General features: G+C 40.1%; 1 protein-coding gene across 3 annotated transcripts in view; it reads right to left on the bottom strand.

The window, feature by feature from the left end:
- Window positions 1–25,653, bottom strand: part of EPHA3 (EPH receptor A3) — a 235,338-nt gene that overhangs the window by 39,915 nt on the left and 169,770 nt on the right. For 2 of the 3 annotated variants that reach the window (XM_054846606.1, XM_054846622.1), the window contains exons 6-10: window positions 21,576–21,700; window positions 14,736–14,898; window positions 12,318–12,420; window positions 11,788–11,855; window positions 6,190–6,315 (exon numbers count right to left, since the gene is read on the bottom strand). In XM_054846606.1, coding sequence (XP_054702581.1) covers window positions 6,190–6,315; window positions 11,788–11,855; window positions 12,318–12,420; window positions 14,736–14,898; window positions 21,576–21,700 — 585 coding nt within the window. The remainder of the gene's footprint in view (window positions 1–6,189; window positions 6,316–11,787; window positions 11,856–12,317; window positions 12,421–14,735; window positions 14,899–21,575; window positions 21,701–25,653) is intronic. The other variant, XM_054846615.1, reaches the window with a different exon arrangement.

Here is a 25,653-nt window from a genome sequence, read left to right as displayed (position 1 = left end):
TGTTTACCGGAGGGCCACAGACCGGAGCTCCAAAGGAGGCATTCAGACAACTACTTAACATTTCCATGCTTGGGTTCTCCAGCTGTCAAACTGTACAATGTCACTTATTTACACTGCATCTCCAGATGACTGCAGAGCACAGGAATGCATAAATGTCACCAGAAAATTCCCTTTTTGTTTCAGTTGATGCACTTTGAGACAATAGTAGGAGGGCTAACTGATTAATGCAGAAGTATCAGAATAGTCAAGCACCCTTGTGAACATTATACTCTTCATTTCTACCACGTTCCCAATCATTTTACTTATTTCAATTAATGTAGCAAGATACATCATAACAAAAGAATTTATCTACACAGCTGCAAAGAAAAGAGAAATCCGCACAGATTATCTTTGTTCTATCACTATTCAGATGGCTTTAATCATGCAAATATATACTGTCACTATGAGACTACAGAACCTGACAGTCCACCATGAATATTGTGCCCACTGTACACAGCGTGAGATCCCTAAATAGAAAATGGCAGATATCGCTGCACGTTTGCTTTTAGAAAACCTGGCTTATCCTTTGCTATGTAACATCCAGGAAGAGTACACAGGGAAAATTATCTTAGCGTTCAAATGAGCAAGTGTTAAATATGTTGACAAATTGCTGGAAGAAAACATATCACTTGAAAATTTCTGTATTTAACTAATGATTACATAGAGCATATAAGGAAGTTTCAGTATCTTAAAAAAACATTTGACTTTTGATTCCCAATTATCCAACCCTCCATCTTAGATTTCATATGATTTAATAAACTGCACATCAAAACATCCCGGTTAAAATTACAGTAGCAACTTTTTGTCTCCTTATTTTAATTAAAATAATGAAAATACAATAAAAACAGACTAGATAAAATATGCGAGAAATATGATGGCAAGAATTGCCCTACGTGATTATTCATATTTAAAGACAAGGAAAACACTTTACTGAACAGGGAAGAAAAGACAGGTGTTTTGTTTTGTTGTGGTTTTTTTTTTTTTTTTTTTCTTTCAAGAAACTGGAAGGTGTTGTTGGCCTGTATAGGAAGTTTGACTTGGAAACAAACAAACCCTATAAATCTAAATCTAGCTGGGACCATTTTTATGCAAACTGGGAATTTTTTGTTTTATCCGTGAGTGAAACATCATGGAAAGGGTGATTATGCTGCTTACACATGAGCTTTTCCCAACTTAATGTGTAATAATCCTAAATGCAATAGCATTACTATGCCTTTAAAGAGCAAAGGCTCTTGGAGCTCATTTGCCCACAATGATTCTTTCTTTACATTTGTAGCTGATTGTTTACATTAAGCAACATCCATGAAAACTAAAAATGACCAAACCCTGCAGAAATAAGATATTTTTAATCGGCAAATTTAAATCATGTTGCTCTTCATAGATTTAATGCTCACAAATGTATGATAGAGTGACAGCCCTTCACCATTGACTTCAGACGTGATACCAAATGGGATACATTTTAGATGTTACATTCAGCCCATTTATCTGTAAATTGAATGTATTCTTTCATCACCTTGCCACCAGTATGGCTGGCATTAGAGTCCATGTTCCATTTGTGGCACTGCAATTCAGGAATGATAAAGGGAGTGATAACGATGACCAGAATCTTAAAAGTCAGGGTGTTCATGTTCAAAGCTCAAGGAATTCATGTTATTTACACACAACAAGGAATGAGTAGAAAGAGACAGGACAATAGTTTTGACTTATCAAAATTATGGTTATAAATAAGATGGACACCAACTCCTTTTTCTATAGACAAAAGGCAAACCAAATAATAGTCACAAAGCACAATAAAGGTCCGTTAGATCAGCAAAACAATTCTAACAGTAAGGACACTTGGACAGTACAAAAGATTTTTTTAAGGAGGCTATAAACTCTTTGATCTTGGAGATGGTAAAGAATAAGCATCTGTCAAGTATTGGTACCTAACAAGTTCTGTTTTGGGCAAGGGTATGGACTTAATGACCTCTTGAGGTCACTTTTCAGCTTTATTTTCTAAGGTTTCCCTGTTAGACAGCCAATTTAACAAAAAAACCACAAAACCCAAAACAAAAAAAAACCCAAACCCTGAACAAATATGTCATAGGACAATGACCTTTTTCTGTTGCTAACCCAGGCTAGATTTGAGTCAACAACACAGCAGCGAATGTCACCATATCTTATCACCAACTGCTCAGCTACTTCATCCTGTAGGTATGGTACTGTGCTATTAATGTAATAACAAAAAAAAAAAAAAAAAAAGAAAAATAGGGTACATCTTTATATACATATATACTACTAAAATAGCACTTACATTAGATCCATTATTTCTAACATTATTTATATTTCCGGCTGTCAAGACAGGCAGCAGCTCAGAAAATTAATTGTAAAACCTATTACTAGTAACTAATGGATGTTGAGTTCTGTTCAGACTTAATTAAAAATATTCAACCTCTGCAAGCCAAAATGACTAGTACACTTTACCAAGAACAAACACTGCTTCGGTTCAAATACCAAGCCCAGCTCGATACTGTCAGAACACCACAAAGAGGAAGACCAGAGCACATCTTGAAAACAGAAGGAAGGGAAAGAAGTGCTTGAAATAAATCTTGTAATGTCCAGCTTCGTGTTTGCTTTTCTCTACATTTTAACGGTCCAAAAAGCTGTAACAAGATAACCTCTCAAAACTATTGTTCAGTTACTGTCAACAGAGACTATAGCTATGATTTCAGCAAGCAGTCCAGCAATCAATCCTTCATTTCTGGACCAGAATCATATATCTGATATCTGTTTGAATTTTTGGGAAGGAAAAAGTTATGGCTAATGTCCATCAACACAGTCCCATTTAGCCAAGGCTGCACAATTTAGAACTTGGGTGATTAATCAGATTCCACAAGTGCCTCGATGCCAGTGGATGCTGCACGAGACTAAAAGTTGGACCCTTCACAGCAACGGAGCTTACTTTTGTCTGTGAATATAAAATGGGTTTACTTTCTTGGAAAACGATTTCGCTGGAAAAAGCTCACTGGGCAGCCCAACTATGTTAACCTTTGGCTCTTTCATACACAGGGCTGTAAGGACGCTACATATGTCTATCCGGTCAAAACCCATAGTGACATGCAGTTACACTACAACTTTTTCCTGCAAATCATTATTATGTGGTCCCAGAAAGAAATGGACTGGATCTCATCAGATACTGTTTAGGAGGAATAAGGGCTTGTGTTCCAGTTGGAAGGCGGAAAACCTGGCATTGATTTTAAGAGATGAGATTGATGGCTTTTCATGTAAAGCCTTTCTGAAATGTTTATTTTTAATTATGCTACACACATAAACATTGTAGAACCTGCCCTGCAGACTGATATGGTTATTTATATATGGCAAGCAAATAGATATTATGAGGAGGGCTATTCATGATATAAAGATCTCTCTTCAGGAGATCTTAATTTCTTTTTAAATAGGGTACTTAGTGCACCAGTGAATGGCATTTGCTGTACATTTAGACCCAGGGGACAAGTAAAAGATGACTCTGTGAAATTGGCTACTGCCTTAACTTTGCTGTGTTTTAAATCATGATTGTACTGCTCCCTCGGAGCTGGAGAGGCAGCTAAGTTGAGTATTTCATAAACCTTGTGAACCTCAGCAACAGTCTACGAGCCCTCACTGAGACGCTGCAAACCTTCACAGTACGTTCACAGACAGGTAGCCCCTAAATTTTAGAAATACTTTGATCAACAAAATTTTATGCTGCAAGTATGTTTAGACTTTGAAAGACAAGCAAATGCTTGCTTTCATGTTCAGCAAAGCACATGCTTAATCTATCCCAAATCAAGAAAGGACCTTCTGTAGCATTCCCTTGCTATTCAATTGGACTCAGACTTCTTAAGTGGTTTGCTGAACTGGATCCGTAAAAACAAATTAGTTGTTTTAAAAGAAAGAATTACTGTAAAGAAAAATCTGAAAAAGTGGCTCCTGACCTCAATTTTCGTATGCCTAGCCTCCCAATAAAATCCCTTGTGTTTTTCTTGAGGTTCTTCTGGACAAGAATATTTCCTTATTGCATTTGAGTATGTTTTCAAAGCTATGTAAGCTGCCCTCTATTCTCAGAGACTTCTGGCTAAAGCTGTGAAAAACTACTTGGAAAACTACCTCAGAATATCAAGATTACTTGCCTGACTTGAAGGTCTCATTACTTACGTCACACTTCAATGCAGTTAAATGAATCCCTTCTTCTCACATCACTGTCTTTTTATAATTTCATTCACACTTGCATTTGTAAAGGAGAAGGGCAGGAAAAGACCAAGTCATTCACTCAAATAAGTCATTGACTCAAGAAGAAGACAGGAAATGCCTTTTGGCTTTTGAGGAGGAAAGAAGTGTTCTTGCAGAAGCAGCCTCGGAGGCACTCACTCTCAATGCATAAGCTACCAGGTGCTGAACGTGACGGCAGTGTAAAGTGATGCTACGAATGCATTTTAGAAGCTCCCAGCCCTCTAGAGCCTGATTTTCATCTGTTCTTCCCTGTCTGGCTCTTCCTGTCGGCATCTCCAGCAACTGCTAATAGGAAATGCTAACTGTAATGCCATATGTACTTTAGGCTACATGAATCTGAGTCATGGTCTCCGACAAATGGCTTTATTGTATCTCGATTCCAAGCTTCAATGTAGAGGACCTGCAGGACCCTGCAGTTTCATTGCAGTGGAGCAAAAGGGACTTATTTTTAAACCACCTGACTCTTTTAGGACATATCCCTTTTTTGAAGCCTCTCAGAAAACTTTTCCTCCACCTTCAGAGGCCATATTTGGCAAATTTTGGTTTACCTCTCATTCTCATGTGCATTCTGATTAAAAATAGGTCAAAACAACGAGCTATAAACTATGACATATCACTGATTCTTATGAATTTGTTTTCTAGATTCATATACTTCATAAAGCCTAAGTTTAGAAAGCTTACATTTTTGAACAAAGGCTCCTGAAAGTCTTATAAGGAAACATACTGATCTTGGACTTCGCTTTTCAGTGACCCCCTTCCCTATCCCCATATTAATTCTCTATAATGTACAACAAGCAGAGCTTTGCTGCCTTTACTGACGATGATGGAGAACAGTGCACTCTTGTGGGGCAAAATTAAAACCAGCAAGGATCAAAAATTATACCTTTGCAGAAGATTACCTAAGTTCATACAAGCAGTTGAGTAGCTGCAGTAAGAGAGGATGAATACTGTTTCTTTTTACCGGATGGTTCAGGAGATGCACTGAGTACAGCAGCTTGGTTCTACGTTTTTGTCCAAATGAAAAACTTTTGCTGTGCACTAGGAGTCTGTCTCTCTCACATCTCGTGATTTCAATTCAAAGAGTAAATTTAGACAGAACCAAAAAATCAATAATAAAAGAATCAGTAATTTTCAATGGATTAAAAATCAATAGTGCTTCTCACAAATGCTTTAATTTAGCAGGGAAGCTAACCCTCTGATCCTCTGACTCAACGAGACAATCCGCCACTTCACTTCAAGGAGCCAGGGACTACACGCTGCATTGCAACACGGACAATTCAGTGTGGCAAGATTTTCTGTAATCTGACTCCTCTGCTACAAAATCTGTTCATTTCGACAGTTTGTTTTCTGTAAACCCAACAATCTATGGTGTCTGTATGGCTCAGACAATCAGTTATCAGACAGACAACCCTCTCCTCCTAAATCGATAATTCAAATCCAAAGCAGTGACCAAAATCAATCCGATGACCAAAGGTCATTGCAGCCTGATGGATGCGTGGTGACTAGTATGAAATGAGTTTGTGGTTTCACTCAAGGTGTAATAGTCGAGAGTCCTTTTAAAGGAAAAAGAGAAAACTTCTTCACAGTTGATAGTATTTTCTATGCTGACAGATTTTAAAGAAACATAGAAGCGAGGTTGAACTCTATTTTCACTCCTAATAGTGCTGCGTCCAAGTGCGGGCTGATGGTTGTCCTTTGAAAAACTGTCTTGCTATCTGCTTTCTTTGGGGAAAAAAATAGCACTGTGTGTCCTTAACTTTTCATATGCACCAAAGTCAGCTGTAAATATGACCTACTAATTTGAAGACTTTAGAACATTTTCTTTCCAGTCACAAGTATAAACCCAAAGATGTAAAACAGTATGTACAGCAAAAAGCTACCAATATATCTGATGGTCATTACCTGCTCCAACTACTTTATCAATGGATATGTTAGAAGCATCTAGTTCCTTGGCAAATTCATGCACAGCTTGATTGGGATCCTCATACGTATGCGGATCTACGTAAGTTCTCAGGCCTGGGAGCTTTACTGTGTAAAAACAAATTCAGAGAGAAAACGTTACTTAGACTTAATTAATCCTTCTAAAGAAAGCCCATGAGACAACAGAAATCAAATCAATAGAAGAAAAAGGTATACTACTTCTTCAAATCAAACTGCTTTTGATGGGTCTCCGGGATTCTTAACATAGAGTGAAAGCAGAGACACAAATGTAGTTTTTGCACATGTCTGAAAAATGATTTTAAATATATCTGCACTCGCCATATTTAACTGCTTTTCAAATATTAAAATACTATCTGCCCCTCCCAGCTTGCTCTGTTATGCCTTATATTCATATTATAGAATCATGGAATAATTTGGGTTAGAAGGGACCTCACAAAGACCATCTAGTTCCAACCCCCCTGCCATGGGCAGGGACACCCTCCACTAGACCACGTTGCCCAAAGCCCCATCCAACCTGGCCCTGAACACTTCCAGGGAGGGGGCATCCACAACCTCTCTGGGCAACCTGTTCCAGTGCCTCACCACCCTCACGGTAAAGAATTTCTTTCTAACATCTAATCTAAATCGACCCTCCTTCAGCTTAAACCCATTACCCCTTGTCCTGTCACTGCACTCCCTGATAAACAGTCCCTCTCCAGCTTTCCTGTAGGCCCCTTCAGGTACTGGAAAGCCGCAATTAGATCTCCCTGGAGCCTTCTCTTCTCCAGGCTGAACAACCCCAAACTCTCTCAGCCTGTCTTCACAGAACAGGTGCTCCAGCCCTCTGATCATCTTCATGGCCCTGCTCTGGACTCACTCCAACAGGTTGATGTCTGTTTCTACTGGGCACCCCAGAGCTGGATGCAGTACTCCAGGTGGGGTCTCACAAGAGCGGAGTAGAGGGGGAGAATCACCTCTCTCAATCTGCTGGTCACACTTCTTTTGATGCAGCCCACAATACAGTTGGCTTTCTGGGCTGCAAGTGCACACTGCCGGCTCATGTTGAGCTTCCCGTCCACCAACACCCCCAAGTCCTTCTCCTCAGGGCTGCTCTCAATCCATTCTCTGCCCAGCCTGTAGTTGTGCTTGGGATTGCCCCAACCCACGTGTAGGACCTTGCACTTGGCCTTGTTGAACTTCATGAGGTTCTCACAGGCCCACCTCTCAAGCCTGTCAAGGTCCCTCTGGATGGCATCCCTTCCCTCCAGTGTGTCGACCACACCACACAGCTTGGTGTTGTCAGCAAACTTGCTGAGGGTGCACTTGATCCCACTGTCCCTTGCCAGGTAACAACAAAGAGGCAAGGAACCAAATGTGTGATGCTACAGTCAACCTTGAAAAGTTCTTAAGCATATATTAAGGAGAGCACATTAACTCAAGCTTTTCATTTCCAAGCCCTCCAAGATGCATAAGAAAAGAAAATTATACATGAACAACTGCACCTCTCTCTCAGTCCCTCCATTAGTTCATACAAGGATGGCAACCAGTTATTCTTAATGCTAAAGTCTGGTTCTAGCGTTGAGTTACCCCAACATCCATGTTGTTATTTTGTCCCCCTCTACAGTTTCCTGGCCGGGGACTGTTCTGTCTGCCCAGGGCAAGAGCTAGTTCAAATGACTGAATGATTTTAAGGGCAGTTTCAAGCTCTCCACATCTCCTCCTCCGGCAGGACTGGGGGTGGGGGGAACATACTATCATTCCCAATCTTTCTCTCCAGCAAAGGTGCTGAAGGCAAAGCATAGTCTCATTCCCCCTCCCTGGCTCAAGGCCCTGCTGGTGCTTGTACCCGGTACCTTGTGGACCTGCCTCTGTATGCAGTTTAGAACACAAACACGTTTTGTTAACAAAAAGTGAAATAACTGTCACATCCAGCTTGAAGTTTTCTGCTCCTGACACAGAACCTGCATTCCTGGACATGTATTCTAGCTATTCCCAGCTGTACCAGTTGGTCTTGTAAAAGATACTAACTCTTCCTACAAACACGGCCTCAACCCACTCAGGAATACCCTTTCCAGCTTGGCATTATTCTACCACATCAATCTGTTGACTGCTAGAACAGTTAAACCTTTTTTGCTGGGGTTATGCAGATGGGGAAAAAATGCCTTTGGAACATTAGTTAGAGCACACTATTGTTTTGTCAAACAATCCCAAGTGTAGGTAAAAAAAAAAAAATCAATTTTATGGAGATTTATTGGCCTCAGAATTGACAAAGAAATGATAAAACTGAATTCTCAAGCTAATTGCCTCGAAAACAATGCAAACTAAGAGCCATGCTCTTAACACAAGGGCTGCGTGTGCGCGGCATTAAATGCCAACTGTATTTCCTTCAAGAGCCTGATGATTACAGAATTACTTGCAAGTAAAACAAAAAGTAATTGGCTGTATATTGCTGTTGGTTAAAAATCTTGTAAATGCTCCTTTCCGCCCATGCTGAATGTACATTACAGGCTCCCTCATACCCCCAATAAAAATAACAACAATTAAAAGCTTCTGCGCTGTGGGGTTTTTGGCTGCAGATTTTTAATGCTGACCCCAGAGGTTCCCAAGATCAGGTGATGGTGACTGCAAGGAGAATAATCCCTTCACACCAATAATTAAGGGCAGCCTGTATAGTAACTGGGTTCTGTCATGAAAAACAGATAATAAACACATGCACATGTGTTAAGCTGTACTACTTTACAGCTCATTCTGTGCAAACATAATAATTTACATTTTCATTTTAACAGCATGAATTGCCCTAAGGGTAGCAAAAAAATAAAAAGGGCCTAGCCAAAGAAGGCAAAAGGAGAGGATCTGAGGAGGTGAAACATTTTTGCTCCTTTGAAGTAATATTATAGGATTTGTAATAAGGCTGCAGGGAACAGTTCATGGCTGGAGCCTTTTTTAAAGTAATTCAGAATAAACTGTCTGAAATAAACCAGCTGCTGTATTTAGGATGCTGAAAGTTTACGACAGCCATGGAAGTCACTTTACCCTTTTTTAGTTCATAGCAGCAATTTTCTTATTCTTTGAGAAAAACTGTAATTTAGTAGAATAAAGTTTCAACAGCCACACACATACATACATACATACAAGTCCTAACAGATAAATATCTGCAAAATCAAGAAATAATTTTCAAGAATTTCTAACAGAAATACCAGGTCCACGATCGTCTCTGTTCTCACTACACAGTGAATCAGCATGGCACTACTCAGAAAACAGTACATAAATATCTAAAGCCAAATTAAAAGCAATTTAATCCACAGGAATTTAACAGCACTGACATGTTTAAGAATAGCGATTGCAACTTTCCATTGTGTGGGAGTACGAAGAGCAAACTATGACCTGTTATTTGTCTGTGACACTTTTTTTACTGGCTGCTTTTATTTTATAACCTCATTAAATTTGGATGATGAAGCATTAATTCTATGGGCCACATGTAACCGTATAGATTTTTTCTTTTTTTTTTTTTTTTTTGAGACTAGTTGGTTAGCAGTTGTTGGGCTGCACGAAGCAAACCCACTGTTCCAGCTTGCGTATCCCCTGACAGCGCAGGGGAAGGAGCACACGTGTTGTGGATATGCATGCTCACGGCTCTCTGGAGACAAGGAGGGGCTCCAAACTTAATAATAATATGAACAGCCAGAGAACCGTTCCTCCATTGTCATGGGGATTAGGAAGCAGTTCTAATTTCCAACTACTGCAGGTAAATCCCTCATTAAAATGTTAATTCAATTCTATTTGGTGGGGAGGCATCTGATAATGGTAGCAACAGCTCTTTTCTTGCAGGTGGTACAATGCCACTGTTGTGTGCAAAAACCCCACATACCTTAACCTTACAACATGCTGAGCTATAGAAATATATTGTTCGAGATGGTTTACATGGTGTAGCAGGATGTTTATATGGAACTGAAACTGTTTAAAAGACAAACTACCGCTTATTAAAAGCATGCTCATTAGACACCAAGAATTCTGTGTGGGGGGAAAAAAAGGAATTTCCAGTCTTGGTGTTTATGAAGGGCATTATCTTTGCCCTTTAAGGATGAAAAAACTCCAAAATGCAGTGATAAAAAAACCAAGAACCCTCCCCTACTCCTGATCAGGAACGTTAAACTATTACCTTCCTCTCCCCTCAGCTTCTCCTGCTCCAAAATGAATTTATTTCTGTTTTAAAGAGGGTATGGATGGAGCTTTGACTATCATCTAGTCTTCACAATCCACAGCTCCTCTGCTGTGGAAAAGTGCTGCAGGGTTACGCACATTGCAGAGAGGAATGAGGATCACAGAGGAGCTGAAACGCTGCAGGACGACACCCCGTCCAGCCACGGGCCATAGCGAGCGACTTCTTCCTGGCAGCCAGGACCTGTGCCTGGGCTCAGAAAATCAACACTTCTTCCCCTGAGCATCTCCTGGATGAGTCTTGCTCCGTGCTGTTCCTTGCACAGGGAACAGCCAGACAACCCAGAGTAGCCATGAATAAAGTCCCATCTAGCCTTACTAAAAATAGGTACACAAACATCAGAAATACATAGGCTTCGGGTCTGGCCTTTGAACACGATTCAAAAGTAGCCTAGATTCCTTAGGGTGAGCTAAATCTCACATCCTTAAGTATATACAATTTTTGTGATACAAAAACAAGTCATAGAATCATAGAACAGAATCATAGAATGATAGAATGGTTTGGGTTGGAAGGGACCTCAAAGCTCATCTAGTTCCAACCCCCCTGCCATGGACAGGGACACCCTCCACTAGACCACGTTGCCCAAAGCCCCATCCAACCTGGCCTTGAACACTTCCAGGGAGGGGGCATCCACAACCTCTCTGGGCAACCTGTTCCAGTGCCTCACCACTAGAAGGGCTCTAGGGCCAATAGAAGGGGCTCTCTTAGTCCTGGATGAGACCCAAAGAAAGCATAGACATATTCATTCTTGCAAATGAGGAATGAGGACTTGAACAAAACATTTTTGTAAGCAGAGCTGGATTAAAAAAATCCCATTAATTTCTGAGACACTTGTTTAGTAGTTATTCTTAATTTAAGAAACTACTCCAAATCACTTTTCAGCCTATGCTTAGATAATTCCAGGCTAAATTATTAGTGGGTCAACTTTGTCAAGCAAGCAATTTTCACAGTCCCTTCAGCAGTCATCAAGACAGGTTTCATTGATTCTATATTTTGCTTTGGGGAAAAAAAAGTCATTTCTTAGACTTTATACAGCAGAAAATGAGGAAGTTGAAGTTAAACTCTGCATTTCAGTAATGCACAGCAGAATCAATATCATATTACTAACCACATGCATTGTTTGAACATAAGACAGCGATGTTTTGCTCATTACTAACCTGAACACAGATGAAAGAATTTGAAACAAAGAATAATTGTTTGGGGAAAATCTCCTTACCCACAAGAGAAGCGATAATTCTCTTCCCAATTTCACCTTGGTTTAAGTGAGGTATGATGAGTTTTTTTTAAAAATTGAAAAATACCAATTATCTAGGGGATGAATTCAACATATCTGGAAGCATTAAATGGCTTCAGTAACTTACAATGACCATTCCCAAAATGTAGTCTTTTCTCATCAGTGCCATGTTTAGACTTCTTGTATCCACAGAATCTATAAGAAACAGAGAAAAAAATTAATATAAAGAATTTTATATGTTAACTGCAGGTGGAAACAGAGTAAAATGTTTTCCCTCCCACAATTAAATGCCTGTTTGAAAGTTTAATGATATTTACATTCTCTGTGCCCTATAGAGGCATGTTATGTTCTCAGGGAATTTGAGGAAATTGGCTAATGAGAGGATTTGTTGATTTTTGACCCCTACAGTTTAATTTTACAATTGCCTAAGAATGTGTTTATAGCATTTTTTAACAACTGCTTCATGATTGGGGCTGCTAACGTTAGTGGGCTCATTACCGAGCACGAAGCAGTATTCGGAGCTCCTGGGCAGCAGACAAAGGAGAAAGTGCAAACCAGCCACGCTACCGCCCAGCGACACCTAATTTGCCGTGCTCATCAAGGCCCCTCAGGGAAATGGAAGCGGGAGTAAACGTGCAAACCAGACGAAAAACTAACCTCCCAATCAGGACGTACACCACAACTGTGAGGAGAATAATGGCAACCGCCGCTGAAATGGCAATCATTACAACCTGGCTGTTCTCACTGGAAATGGAGAATGCTGGAAAGTTAACACAAAAAAATATATAAATAACCCCCCCGACACAAAACACTGATTACATCACAACTGGCACTCACATAGGGAGCAGACAGATTAAGTCATCACTATATAGTTTTTGATCTCCTGCCAAATATTTAATCTCCTAAGTAATTTTTCATCAGACAAATAAATACAAGGGAAGAAAACAAAAGACTCTGGCCATCTTTCACAATTTACCAAAGTTATTTCTGCTACTGCTGATTTTTACTCTTGCTGATTTTAAGTAACTGCTGATAAACTGATACTTATATATAAACATACATGTAAATACAAACATACATACCACGACATACACATATTTTGTCATGGCCAGTAAGGAATTTTTCCTTGGCAAGAAATCCCAGCCAGTCAATAATCACCACCCTTACTCTCACTTCCATGTGATGCAAAGTGCTTTAATGAATTAAGTTTCCCAGTTAAGCTTGACAGTATCTCCGTGAAGGTTGGGAAAAGCCAGGGCACACAGAAGCAGTTAGAAGGACTATCCATAGTTAGTCAATGCCTATAGGAAAAAGAAGAGCTATTTTCTGCCTTATGTTGGATGCTTCCCTGCGGTCCCTAAGCACGGACCTTCAGCGCGCTAGACTGCTATACAATGACAGGACGCCTTTGGATACGATGAACCATCCTCAGCAGACGCCTATCGAACTCCACTAAGCACAGCAGAATTAGGCTCCTCAGCACTATGCTTCTAGTTAGTTGTCCAAACTGAGCGGAAAGCTAGCCCTCTGCTCCCCACGAATTGGACAGTTTGCCTACATCACTGCTTGAAGTCACCCCATCCCCCTTGGGAAGAAGCCTGTGCCTATTACAGATCTATAACTGTCCTTGCGTAGTTATGATAACTTGGCAATAAGAATCAAATTATGTGATTTGGCGTCTGTGTAAGTTGTACGCTGATTATTGAGATGTGCGCTACTGTCTCCTGTCACCTTCCAAGTTTTTTGTCAGCTATGTTATTATTTTTAATATTACTTTGCAGAGAAAACTCATTAACTTCTAAATGATGAAATTTGTTATCACTGCAACTGATTTTTTTTTTCTCCTTGCTGTACTTGTCTGTCCTATCTTCAGTTCCAGTTTCATCCGGTATGCCAAAGCTACATGTCACCGTAACAGCAATTTGTAGCTTTTTTTTTTTTAAAAAAAAGAAGCTTATTTGTTTTCAGAATAAGAGCTGAGGTGGAGGAGGAATAAGTGGGGATGAAATACATATCTCAAAAATACATGGATGCCAAGCACAAGACCATTTGGCTTATACTACTACTCTTGGTTAAAACTTTGCTGCTTTTAGCAGAGCACTTCTTACACTATGGGTTCTCAAGCCTTATCATGAGTACATGAATAAGCCCCAGGAGAGTGTATCAGAATTATAGCCCTTAGTTGTGTTATAACTCTGAACAGCAGATATGAGTCTTCTGTGAAAGTCCTACCTTTCAAAAAGCAAACAGTCTTAGATTATGCAGCATTAGTCTACATCGCTAACTGGGTACCTAAACAAAAGCCGACTTTTTGATGCATTAAGCCACTTTCAGCTTCTAGCACGTAAAAGGTCTGATTTACCATATAGGACCGAGTGATGAGAAAGTAACATTTAAAATGATGAGCTCTCTTAAGAGTCTTTCTGACACAGAACTTGCGAAGAACATCAATAAGGTCATCAGTTAAATAATGTTATTACCCAGGCAGTAGAGAAAAGTGTCAGACCAGTAAGTAACTTCCCCAAGGCTACCCAGAAACAGAGAGGAGAAGGGAGCCAAACCTCCTGACCAGCTACTCAACTGAACAACCATCCTTGCCCGCCTCTGAATATTAGTTTCATCTCAAGGCTACGCAGGAGACATCAGCTACGCTCCGCAGCAACGTGGAGAATTACACGCTGACCCACAGGAGCAATGGACCAATATAACATCAATTCTCTTGGAGCAGGGGTTTATAGTCCATAGGGTTGAGGGCAAAAATTTGGAACAGCACGAGGCTGTGAATCCAGTTTTCTACCAAACCTCCTCTCTCGGCAGGTATCGATTCTGGCACAAGGCAGAGGGCGGGTAGGGAACGGAAGGAAACGCCATCTGTGATATTCATGGTAGACTCTTTATAGCATGTTTCCAGTTTAATGATAAAACATAAAGTTATATAGTAACGCTACCCTGAAAGACACGCCATAAATAGTTATGAGTCGCATTTACTAAACTGGAAAGGGAGTGAAAACAGTCATTCAAATCAGTCAGAAACTGGGCAGGATGTCAGTTTAAACCACTTGAACAAATACATACAATCCGGGCTGGTTTCAAATTCAAACTTGCGGCTGTTCGTCCCGTATCCAGCTGCAGTTCGGGCTCGAATTTGGAAGACATAAGTGGTATCAGGTTTGAGGCCGCTGATGGTAACGTTGGTGCCTTTGGCTCTCAGAATAGTGTAGCTTGTCTCTTGTTCCTGCTTTTGGGAAGAGAAATTATCAGATTAAAACCACACCCTAAGAAAAACAGAAACAAGAGGCGGTCGGTACAAAATTACTACAAATCACCTGGAGAGCACTGGCATATTTTGTGAACATTTATAGCCTGACAAATGCTTGTACAGCCATTCATTTTCAATCAGTTAAAAATCTTTTAAATAGCAAGAAATCTCAATCATTAGAGCTTCTACGGCCTTGTGCTGTAAATCAAACACTAGACATGCTGAGTATATGACATTTCATTAAATGGATTTGCATCATTTTGTCCATAGTCTGTAATACAATAAGAAAATGAAGATTAAAATGTTACTTAAAAACCGTAAACCAGATTTGCCTACTGCACGGACCTGGAAGTTGTAACAGGCCAACTTAGACATTTTAGGGCTCCGCAGAGCTATTGCAGGACGCAGTTTTTACTGCCTCGCGTTTTACAAGACAGTATTTACCTTTATAACAGTCTGAAGAGAAACTCTACTCGGGCTCCTCGTCTCAGCTCTGCAAACAGGCGAATATAACTGGTTTTCTATTATGCTATAAAAACTATGAGATTGATGCATCCATCCTCATTTGGGCAAAACCCCACTGAAGTGGCTCCTCAAGGAGTCTCGGGCTTTAGTAGCCGGAAAGGGAGCGCGTTTGCTCTGCTTTTTGCTGAAGAGCAAGGTGTGTGTCCAGTACTGACGATACGCTCGCCACCACACTCTGCTTAATAGTCACGTATTTCTGACATAATGACTTTTAATATGAAATAAGAAATGGACCACTTCGTAGTTTAGTAAGTTTGGATACGCTTCACACTGTGTAAAAAGCTAATTCTGATAAAAATGTCTCAGTCCCACTGTAAGCACATAGTCTAAAAAGTTTAAGTGTGCATTTGGAGCCTGAGGTACTGCTTATTTTACTAAAGCCACCCTGTACCAAAAGAGCATTTTTGGCTTCCTAAAAATGGCAGCTGGAACTGCCTCAGTAAAAATCTTGGACAGCAGCCATGCACATGGGGAACTGCGAGAATCTCAGTTGTTTGGGTTCACAACAATGAACTTTTTTATTCTGGAGGTGGTGGAGATTGCATATGCTGCCCTTTTACTTTGAACACTCTGAAATTCACTAAAATCATTGAGTTTTGCCTGGTTGAAAGTAGAAACTGAGTTAACGTACGTCGGATGCAATCTTACCTAATCCCCGCTATGTTTTATGGCTTTGCATTAGCTTGCGAGGTACCGACTCCGACAACGCCGGAGTGCCGCTGCACAAGCGCAGAGGCTGGAAAATACTCGGCACAGTCGTTGCCAAAGCCATCTCACCTTCACGTGAAACGTTCAAGTGACTAGAGCTAGTTTAGCGTCTTTGCTCTGCAGTGCTGTCTGGAGTCAGAAAGTTAGGTTTATTCTAAGTTAGTAGGTTGACATCAGAAACTGGTCGCTTTGGTGCTACGGAGGCATAACTACCCTGTTCTTGGCAGTCTTTGATAGAGAGAGAAACAGAAAAGTTTACACCATAGTTAGGGAAATTGCCAGAATCTCCACATAATACCGAACATCATGCACACAAGTAATCATTGTGAATGGGGAAGGGGAAAAAAAAAAAAAAAAGGGCAGCTAAGCCTGTGCCTAAAAGTTACCATCCAGAATGAAAACCTCAAACAGGGTGACCCGGACCTAGTCTTCAAAGAATGACTATAAAAACGTTTACCATGGCCCATTTTCATCACACATTAAGAATAAAAAGGGAATCAGCATTGGACCTCCTCATGGTTTTCCAACACTTCTCTGAAAAAGTTTCCTGTTGTAAATTCAGGGGAGAAAACTTACAGGAAGACATTCTAAGGAGCTAACAAGTTTGCGTAAAATTATTTATTTTTGAACTAACAAAGGGCTAGTATTATAGCTTGCAGGCTCTTCTTATCTCATTGTTCAGATGAACGTAGGCAACTATTTTCATTTCAAAGACATAATAATCTTGTCTGTAAAACATAAGTTCTTTTGTGTACGCTATGACTGGACATTCATTTTGATCTCACTTCAGGCTGCTTTTATGAAACGCAAACATTTCCTTCTTGTGCAGATACATATGTGCAAGGGAAAATATAGTTATGGCCCTGTCTGTTAATAATCTGCAATGGAACTTGGAAAAGAAGTGTTTAAAACTATGGTATGGAGGATGTCATGGTATCTTAGTTTATGGTAAGCTTTTTTTACGCACATATTTTGTAAGTCATTTTTTATGTTACTAGTAATCAAATCAGTGAAACACCACATAAAAGCCCAAGTTTATCTTTCTTGGAGATGAAGCAAAACTTCAGAGATACAGCACTGTAGCTGCCATAAGCAGAAGGAATATACAAAAAGGAGAGTCAGTCTTTGCCAAGCAGAACTTTAATCAAACACTCTGTTTGATGATAAATCTGAACTTGGATGCACAGAGCATATTCTGCCTGAATATTTCTGCATAGTTTACCAGACACAGGCTTTACTGGGAAGCAGATCCCGCTACTGCTAGTGTCTCATTTGCAAATGAGATTGTCTAATTTTAAACTATGTTTTACAAAAGATATCTTTTGGATGCATTTAACATTTATAGTGGCAGTACTAGTGAGAGTGAACAGTATATCCTTTTTCAGATAAGCACAGTAAGTGTTTATATTAAACGAGGAAGAACATTTTCTCCATCAGCTGCATGTACACTTGAGAGGCCAAAACCAGACTGAACACCTTTGGGGAGAACCCACAGTCCCAATACTGCTTCCCCTTGTGAAATGTTCATCGATACCACGGTTCCCACAAACCTCGTGGAGCCTACGTGGCCTACCGACCCTCAAAGCCAGAATAATAACAGTTCAGAAAGCGTAACTAAGTGCATTTGCATATAATTTACTTCTTCAGCCTCAGAAAGAGCACAAACTAGATACCGTTATTTATTTGTTGGCTTTAACAATTGCAATGATGGCAAAGGCAAATCTAGTTTAGCAACGCGAGACTGCAATTAAATTTCACTCATTGTTTGCAGCAGACTTCACCTCACTACAGTGTGTCAGATTTAGTAAGCGTAATTGAAAGCCACATATTTAAATGAAGCAATTAATAATTTGTGTGGTATTTAGCAGATGGCTTTTTTGTATCTTTGCATGACAAGATACTCCTTCCAGAGAACATAATTATGTGAGGGAGGGCAAGGAGGAAACAAAGTATCTGCTCGTGTCAGAAAAAAAACCTTGGCTTTTGCTATACCTGCATTTGATGGCTGAGACACTTAAAACCCAGCACAGCGTTATATGGATGGGCTAAACTGGGGTGTCATTTGGTACCATTAACTTAACATAAAATGTTATGTCATGCCATAAAATAAATGTCTCGAAGTTCCACACAGTATTCCTCTGAAAGAGGATTTTATTTCTTTTAAATGTTTTGAATAAATAGTAATTGGGGGCCTCATAACCAGGCCCTATAGATTTTTACAGAAAACACAATTCTATTCCAAACAGTGAGTCTGAAAAACTGCCACTCTCAGTTCATAATGCTATGTGTTAAAACACCAGAGGTTCATTCCAAAAAGTTAAAATAGTTTCCCAAAACTGTAGCTCCTAATTTCTCTAGAAACGTCATACAAAGTTCTATTCTCTCTTGATTACACAAGTGCAATCACTGGTGGAAAAAAAACCCTGAATGGGCTAATTAACTACCCTTGTAGAAAATAAATATTTTCCACATACTTTATGCCAATAATGCTTTAGAAAAACTACATGATGTCATAATTTAGATACAGGACATTCTATTTTTATTCCAAATCTATTCTAACACCCTGAATATCAGTAACATGCGGCTGCCCATAAACATGACTTATTCTTTGAAATTTAAGAACAATCTAGAAAAGTAAAAAAAAAATAAATAAAAAATTTGCATGGACAAGGTGTATGACGATGGGGCTGACCTGTATTACTCTATTAATGCTGTTTTTATTAATTTCTGAGAGATTACAAAAGGTATGGCAAGTAAAAACAAGCAGGAGGGAACAGAATGGCTCAACGTAAATCATCTGCCAGCAATCAGGTACACCTTGTCAGGAGAAATACCCAGACTGCTAACTGTGAAGGGTTTATTTCCTAGCAGCTGCCACTTACCAGTGAAGGGGGTTTTTTTTGATGAGCACAACCAAGATGATTTCTGAAGCAGAAAACCAAACGGACTGGACCAGTTTAAAAAGAAAGCTCTCTTTTCAAAAGCAGGAGGGAGGGGGGCTGCTTAGAGATCTCACACTAAAAAAAGCAGCATCTTCTAAAGGTGTTTGGAGAAGCAATGAAGAGCAACAGCCCAGCGGGCACTGCTCTGGCCTCAGGTAAGTTTAACCGAGTAGCAGTTTTCAACCTTTTACAGTTTGCAGACCTAAAAAGGGCAATGGATTAAAGGCTCCTGACAATAGATTTACTTTTCTAGTTACCTTTCATAAACCCTGAGGAACAGGCTTCTGACTCCCCAAGGGGCTGCAGAACACACATTAAAAACACTGGTGTCAGAAGGTTGGGTGGTTTGTCGTTTTTTTTTTTTTTTTTTTTGTAAAAAACGCTTTGCTCTATAAATGGTCTGGCTCCTCTTGTCAAGCAGTTGGCTCTCTGGTGCAAGTGAGCTGGCTGGCGCGCGTGAACTCTTGATCACAGACTTCAAAGGGAAGAAACACGTGTGCAAGTTCAGCCCCGTAAGAGGGTCGCCTTCTGAAGCCGTCTTACGACAGCCAGTTGCTCCCTAAGACTGGCTGTACTCGGTGGGAACAGAAGCCGCGTGCTCAGCCTGTGCATACAACAGTACCGGAAGGTGACAATTTTCTTGAATAAAACAAGCCAATTTCAGTGTAGAACAATGATCAAAACACCGCCAAAAAAAAAAAAAAATACACAAATAAAACTTGTCGGTCGTTCACTTAAAATGAACTAAATGCATACAAGGGGAACAATTCTCTCCCTGTGGAGCAACTAAAACCCAAGAGATCTCCCTAACGTCATGATGCGCAACACCGCCGCCTGTTACGTCCTGCACCCCCGGCACTGGCCCAGGCAAGGACTCCCACGTGGGGAGACCCGAGGTGGAGCTGAGACGGGGCTGCCGGTACAGCTCTTGGAAAACAAAGGCACAGCCAACAGGAGCAAGAGCAGCCAGGTAGGTATCAAGTGAAATGCAAGTTAATCACAAAGAGAAACAACCTGGCCTGTGCAAACCAGGCTGAAGTTCTGGGATCTCTCAGGCATAGGCTCTTTGTGAGGTAAATAGATTTTCCAAGCCTTACTAAAAGGCAGTATCTCTTTTCATTTAAAAAAAAAAAAAAGGAAATAAGAGATCCCAAATAATTTCTGCATCCTTTCCCTGTTGAGGATGTACAAATAAAGACAATCTGATGTATGAGCCAGTTCTCTTTTACTTCTCAAGCCTAGGATCCAGACTTGACCCTGTCCCCATTGAAATTAACAGTAAAAAAAGCAAAGTGAAAGTCTATAGGGTGCTGCTCTATAAGGGGAGACTGAAAGGAAATGTTTGGGAAGCTTTCTTTTTCCCCTTTTATCAGTAGCACTACATATGTTTAGATTTTTACCAAGGGCTTTGAAGGTTCAAGTGCTCACCAAGAAAACCCTCCCAAAAATCAGGTGACATATTCATTAGGGAGAAATCTTTTCAGAATACGGCCTTCCAATCCCCATTCTTCACCTGAAGATCAGGCACGGACTATCAATACCACACTGTCCCACTGGTAAGCTCCATGAGAAAACTTTCTAAAGATTAACTGAATACCCATGGAGTCTTTCTAACAGCAGTCAAGTGGATATCAGCACCACGTCTTCCCTGGTACATATGAAATATAAGCCTCATTTCTAGATACGAACAGCATTAGTAAATGCTAAATTAGAACGTTATTTCTGACATTTTTTCAAAGTTTGTCAACTTCAGTAGCAATATATTCTATCAAAAGGTGTCTCTGATCAATCTAAAAATGGCTAATGCCACTCTTCACAATCTTCACAACAATTTATGGTCTTTTCAATTCTACCAGTAAGATTTACTAAAAAAACCCATTCTGTTATGAACGCTTATTTTTTTCCTAAATACAGATCTATATAGGATGTAGAAATCAACAGCTGTAAATACAAGAAAATGTCAATAAAAAGCAGAACCTATTTAACGGCAGATTTTCTTTGTTTTGTAGCTGTTTACACACAATTTATGAAGAATTCAGTTATTCATGAAAAGTGAGAACTCTTATAGTGCAAACCAGCCCAAAACATCACTCATCTCTTTTCCCTAAAAATTTTCGGTAAAAGATGCTTGCACCATAGGGAAGCACCAGCACATGGATGCTGACAAATAAATGTATAAACACTTGACAGCATAATAGAACTGAGTAAGCAAACTGTACTCAAGAAAAAAAAAGTATTACAGCTTGTCTGCATTACTTTGTATATTCGGTCTGATGTGTTTGGGGATGAACTTGGTAGACAACACAACCATGTCACTTCATATTTTCATGATGCTCTCTTTACCAAAAATTGAACAGTTTCAACACTTAGGGAGTCAGGGAGTGAACAGGGGTGTCTCCGAATCCTTAACAAGGGCAAGATGCAATAATTTCATTACAGTATTACTAGCACGAAAACCTCCTCCTCGATCTTTCTTCCCACCTTTTCATAGTATTTGACCTCGTAGTCCAAGATGATGCCGTTCGGATGTTCGGGTTCTTGCCAAGACAGAGAGACGCTGTTCCTGGATGTCCTGTCCTTCCTTATGACTGTGATGGGGGACGGAGCTGCAAAGGGGATGGGGGGGAGGAGGGAAGAGAGAAAAGCAAACTGAGTTTATCTCTGTTCCAATCCTTGGCAATGAGTAGTGTTTCCATTTAAAAGACTCATGAGCATAGGGTCTGGACTTGTATCAACATTCAGCAGCTGGATTATAGTCCTGGTACACATGCCTTAAAGCATACTGGCCTCAAGGAAAATGAGCTGAGATTTTCTGTTAGACTGGAGGACTAGTGGCAAGACAGCAGATGGTTTCGATCTGCTACTACACTGTAAGCAATGAAATACATTCAGTACACTAAAATACAGAACAAAATAACAGTACTACCTATTTGTTATAAAGCTGAAGTATTATCATTACCAGACCCTGCAGAACTCTGATAATGTTTTCACTGCAAGTGTAAAATGGTGCTGGGATGCATTACGTACAAGGAGCTCCTGGTATCCACGGCTAGTAATAACCATCAGCATACTGCAGAATACAGCCTCTTTTATAACATTATTTGGTAAGCTCTCCACATACAAATTGCTCCCATATACACTTCTCCTTTACCGCATTTCTTTGAAAATGAAATTTGAAGAAAAAAAATCTAAACTACAAAATAACCTCATTTCTGATCTGTATTAATCAGTTAAGCATGACAATTGATTGCATGCCACAGACTCACCCACCACCCACAACTTGGAAGTACTATCAATGCTACACAAAAAAAAAAAAAAAAAATCATAATTACCTAAGATTCTTGAACATCAGTTCGGTTTTAGACCACCCAGCTCTGCGCCTTGTTCCAAGACCAGGCCTAGGTTTCCTGGACTATTGAAAGCTATGCAATTTTTTAAATGATTTTTTTCTGCTTCTTTTGGGTTGGCTTCCCACTCCAAATGCTTCTCTTCCATGGTTTTGGCCAAAATTCATCAGATGATAACTAACAGATCACACATTAAAGGTTGTAACTGTCATTTTTTTTTTAAAAAATCTTTTGCCAATAAACAGCCTTTTATCTTAACATGTAAAACAAATGCGTTTATAAGTTCAACATTGTGCTATCCTAATAAAAAGGCTCTAACTGATCTAAACAATTTAATTTCATCTGAATCCTATGAAGCTTTTACTGTTCATATAAAACTAGTTGCACTTTACAGGCATTACACATTTGCAGGCATTAGCCAACGCCCCTTCCGTTTGGGTTTTCATTCCCGCAAGAGATCTTTCAAAAGCCAGAAAAGAAGTAGTTTTAATTAATGTTGGAAAATTCATTCTGTGTTTGATTTTGCTAAACTTCCATCAAAACATACTTTCTAGTCTTGAGTCATAATCTAAATGTTGACATCCTCCTTTAGTTGAGGATCTTTAATCTAGAAATCTACGTAAACTTGCACATATGTATACACATATGTATATATACATTTCCACATTCATTCTGCATTGAAAAACATCCTTCGAGCAGCATTTGCACGTCACATGGTTCACAATAGCTTTCTGAAAAGATGAAAAAGTTGCAAAAATCCGTTGGGTTTTTTCTTCTTTTTTTTTTTTTCTCCTAACAGGAAGAATTTGTCCTGAATTTAGATTACTGAAATCAGATTTTGGAGCGTTTTAGCGTTTTGTTTGGTGTGGGTTTGGGGTGTGTGTGTGTGTTTGTTTTTAAAGTAGAATGGGAAAGAGTCTCTTGCGATTTTACTCAGACTCACCAGATCTATGCCTGCTGAAGAGCTGAAAAGCAGTAGGGCAAGGTATACAGGACTGGCTTGTAATGAACATCCGGCAGTAATTCCACTTGAATTCCACTCAGGCACAAACCAGTGCTAGAGCCAAAATACAAAGTGGTTAGCTGGCTGGACTGCTCTACTGTAGCCAGCTCTATGTTAACTCATACACCCATGCTTGCTGCTTTTATGCTCTTGTAAATCATTTTTATGTCTTTTTTCTGAGTCAAGCTATTCATCTTTTTTTGTATGTGAATAGATTGCCAAGCCCAGTACCCCAGCTGGTAACACTTCCCATTAAGGTAACATTAATACAGATTTTATGAATAATTAATACATGATTAACAGAAATGGCTTTCCCCCTAATAAATTATGGTAATTTCTGCTATAATGCTTTCTCAGGGCAGGCTGAAATAATCTTATATGCTCCAATACAGATGTGTTTTAAAAAAAAGCTTTCTTCTAACACAGTATTAATTATTTTGGGCTCATTTACACACATCTCTGCAGATGCTACCAGTAACTTATCTCACAGCAGTTTATTAGAAAAGCTTCTGCTCTGCAGTTATCAATAACATTATAAAACATTCATATACCTTTTCCAGTCCCGAGGGTTCTCAATGCTGCTTAGAAATTATACACACAGAGTGTCTGGAAGAGAGAGCATCCCACTTCACAGGAAATGGAGGGGAGAAGGATAATCATGAGGAAGAAAGTTTCAGGCACCTTTAATCCCACGCACAGAGCAGATCAGAGTTCTGCAACAGTGCTGCATGCCAGGCTGCTCCAACAGCTACTGAACCTCCGAATTATGGAAATGACGTATTCCAAAATCTGTTTAAATCACCATCTTACCTTAACTATGTCGATTACAAGAGTTACCCAGTTTTAAGGCATTAATCTTCAGTGCATAAAGGAACAGTGTCTTTGGATATTTCAGTGGTCAACTATTTATTTCTAGAAGATAAACCACACTATTTGTGTTCAGAGGGGAAGATATGTATTTGCAACAATTTTTATCTATAGTATTTCTTTTCATCTTGTTGAACCATCTCGTATACCATCTGAGCATTTTAATTTTGAAGTACCCAGAATGTTAAAAACAAAGACACGATATTTGGGTATAGATTTTAAAATTTTCCTGCTGTTCTTGTCATCTCTGTGCGTTCATAGAATAGAATCATAGAAACATTAAGGTTGGAAAAGCCCTCTAAGATCAAGTCCAACCGTCAACCCAACACCACCATGCCTACCAAACCATGTCCCAAAGTGCCACATCTACATGTTTTTTGAACACCTCAAGGGATGGTAACTCCACTACCTCTCTGGGCAGCCTGGTCCAGTGCTTGACCGCTCTTTCGGTGAAGAGATTTCTCCTAATATCCAATCCAAACCTCCCCTGATGCAACTCGAGGCCATTTCCTCTCGTCCTGTCGCTAGTTACTTGGGAGAAGAGACCAACAGCCTCCTCACTACAACTTCCTCTGAGGTAGTTGTAGAGAGTGATAAGGTCTCCCCTCAGCCTCCTCTTCTCCAGGCTAAACAACCCCGGTTCCCTTAGCCGCTCCTCGTAAGACTTGTTCTCCAGACCCTTCACCAGCTTCCTTGCCCTTCTCTGGACATTCATACCGGATTTCACAAGCAGTAGTTGGTTTTGGTTCCCCTCTACGTTTCTGTTGCACGAACCAGAGCCCCAGAGAGGACAGCCCTCACAAGAACTTCTTCCTGCAGTTCCTCTCCTGGCACTGTGTCAGGCTCACGGCTCTTCGAAGCACAGCTAAAACTGAACTGCGCTGCTCCTGGGATGATTTCAGCATCAGGACCCTCCTTCTACAAAAGAGGGAGTAGGGAGAAGCAAGGATAAATCTTGACGTGAGCATCCCCAATAGCCAGCCTTGTGCACCCCTGCGGACGGGGGCAGAGAAAGGAGTCAGGATCCTGTGCCTGGAGGGGCTGCCATCCCCCGTGGCCCATCACAGCTGCAACCTGGCTCTCCCCAAACCAGACTGCTGCAAGCCAAGAGACAGAGGTGGTCTGGCTCTTCTGCTGTGCCTGCTGTCCCACACAGCTAATGTCTCTCGGTATGTACTAAATTGGTTCTTTGCCTGCATCCAGAACTGACTCCTCTACGGGACTGACTGATGAACACATGCCGATTATCCTTTGATTTGACCAAGATGAGATAAAATAAAAAAATCCCAGCAGAGCACGTGGCATAAGCTTTCTTTGCTGGTCTGCAAGAATCTGGACTGTT

This window comes from Grus americana, chromosome 1 (genome assembly GCF_028858705.1).
Source record: "Grus americana isolate bGruAme1 chromosome 1, bGruAme1.mat, whole genome shotgun sequence".
NCBI classification, from domain to species: Eukaryota; Metazoa; Chordata; class Aves; order Gruiformes; family Gruidae; genus Grus; species Grus americana.
Note: the sequence above shows the minus strand (reverse complement) of the source record. Positions and strands in the feature narration are given on the sequence as shown.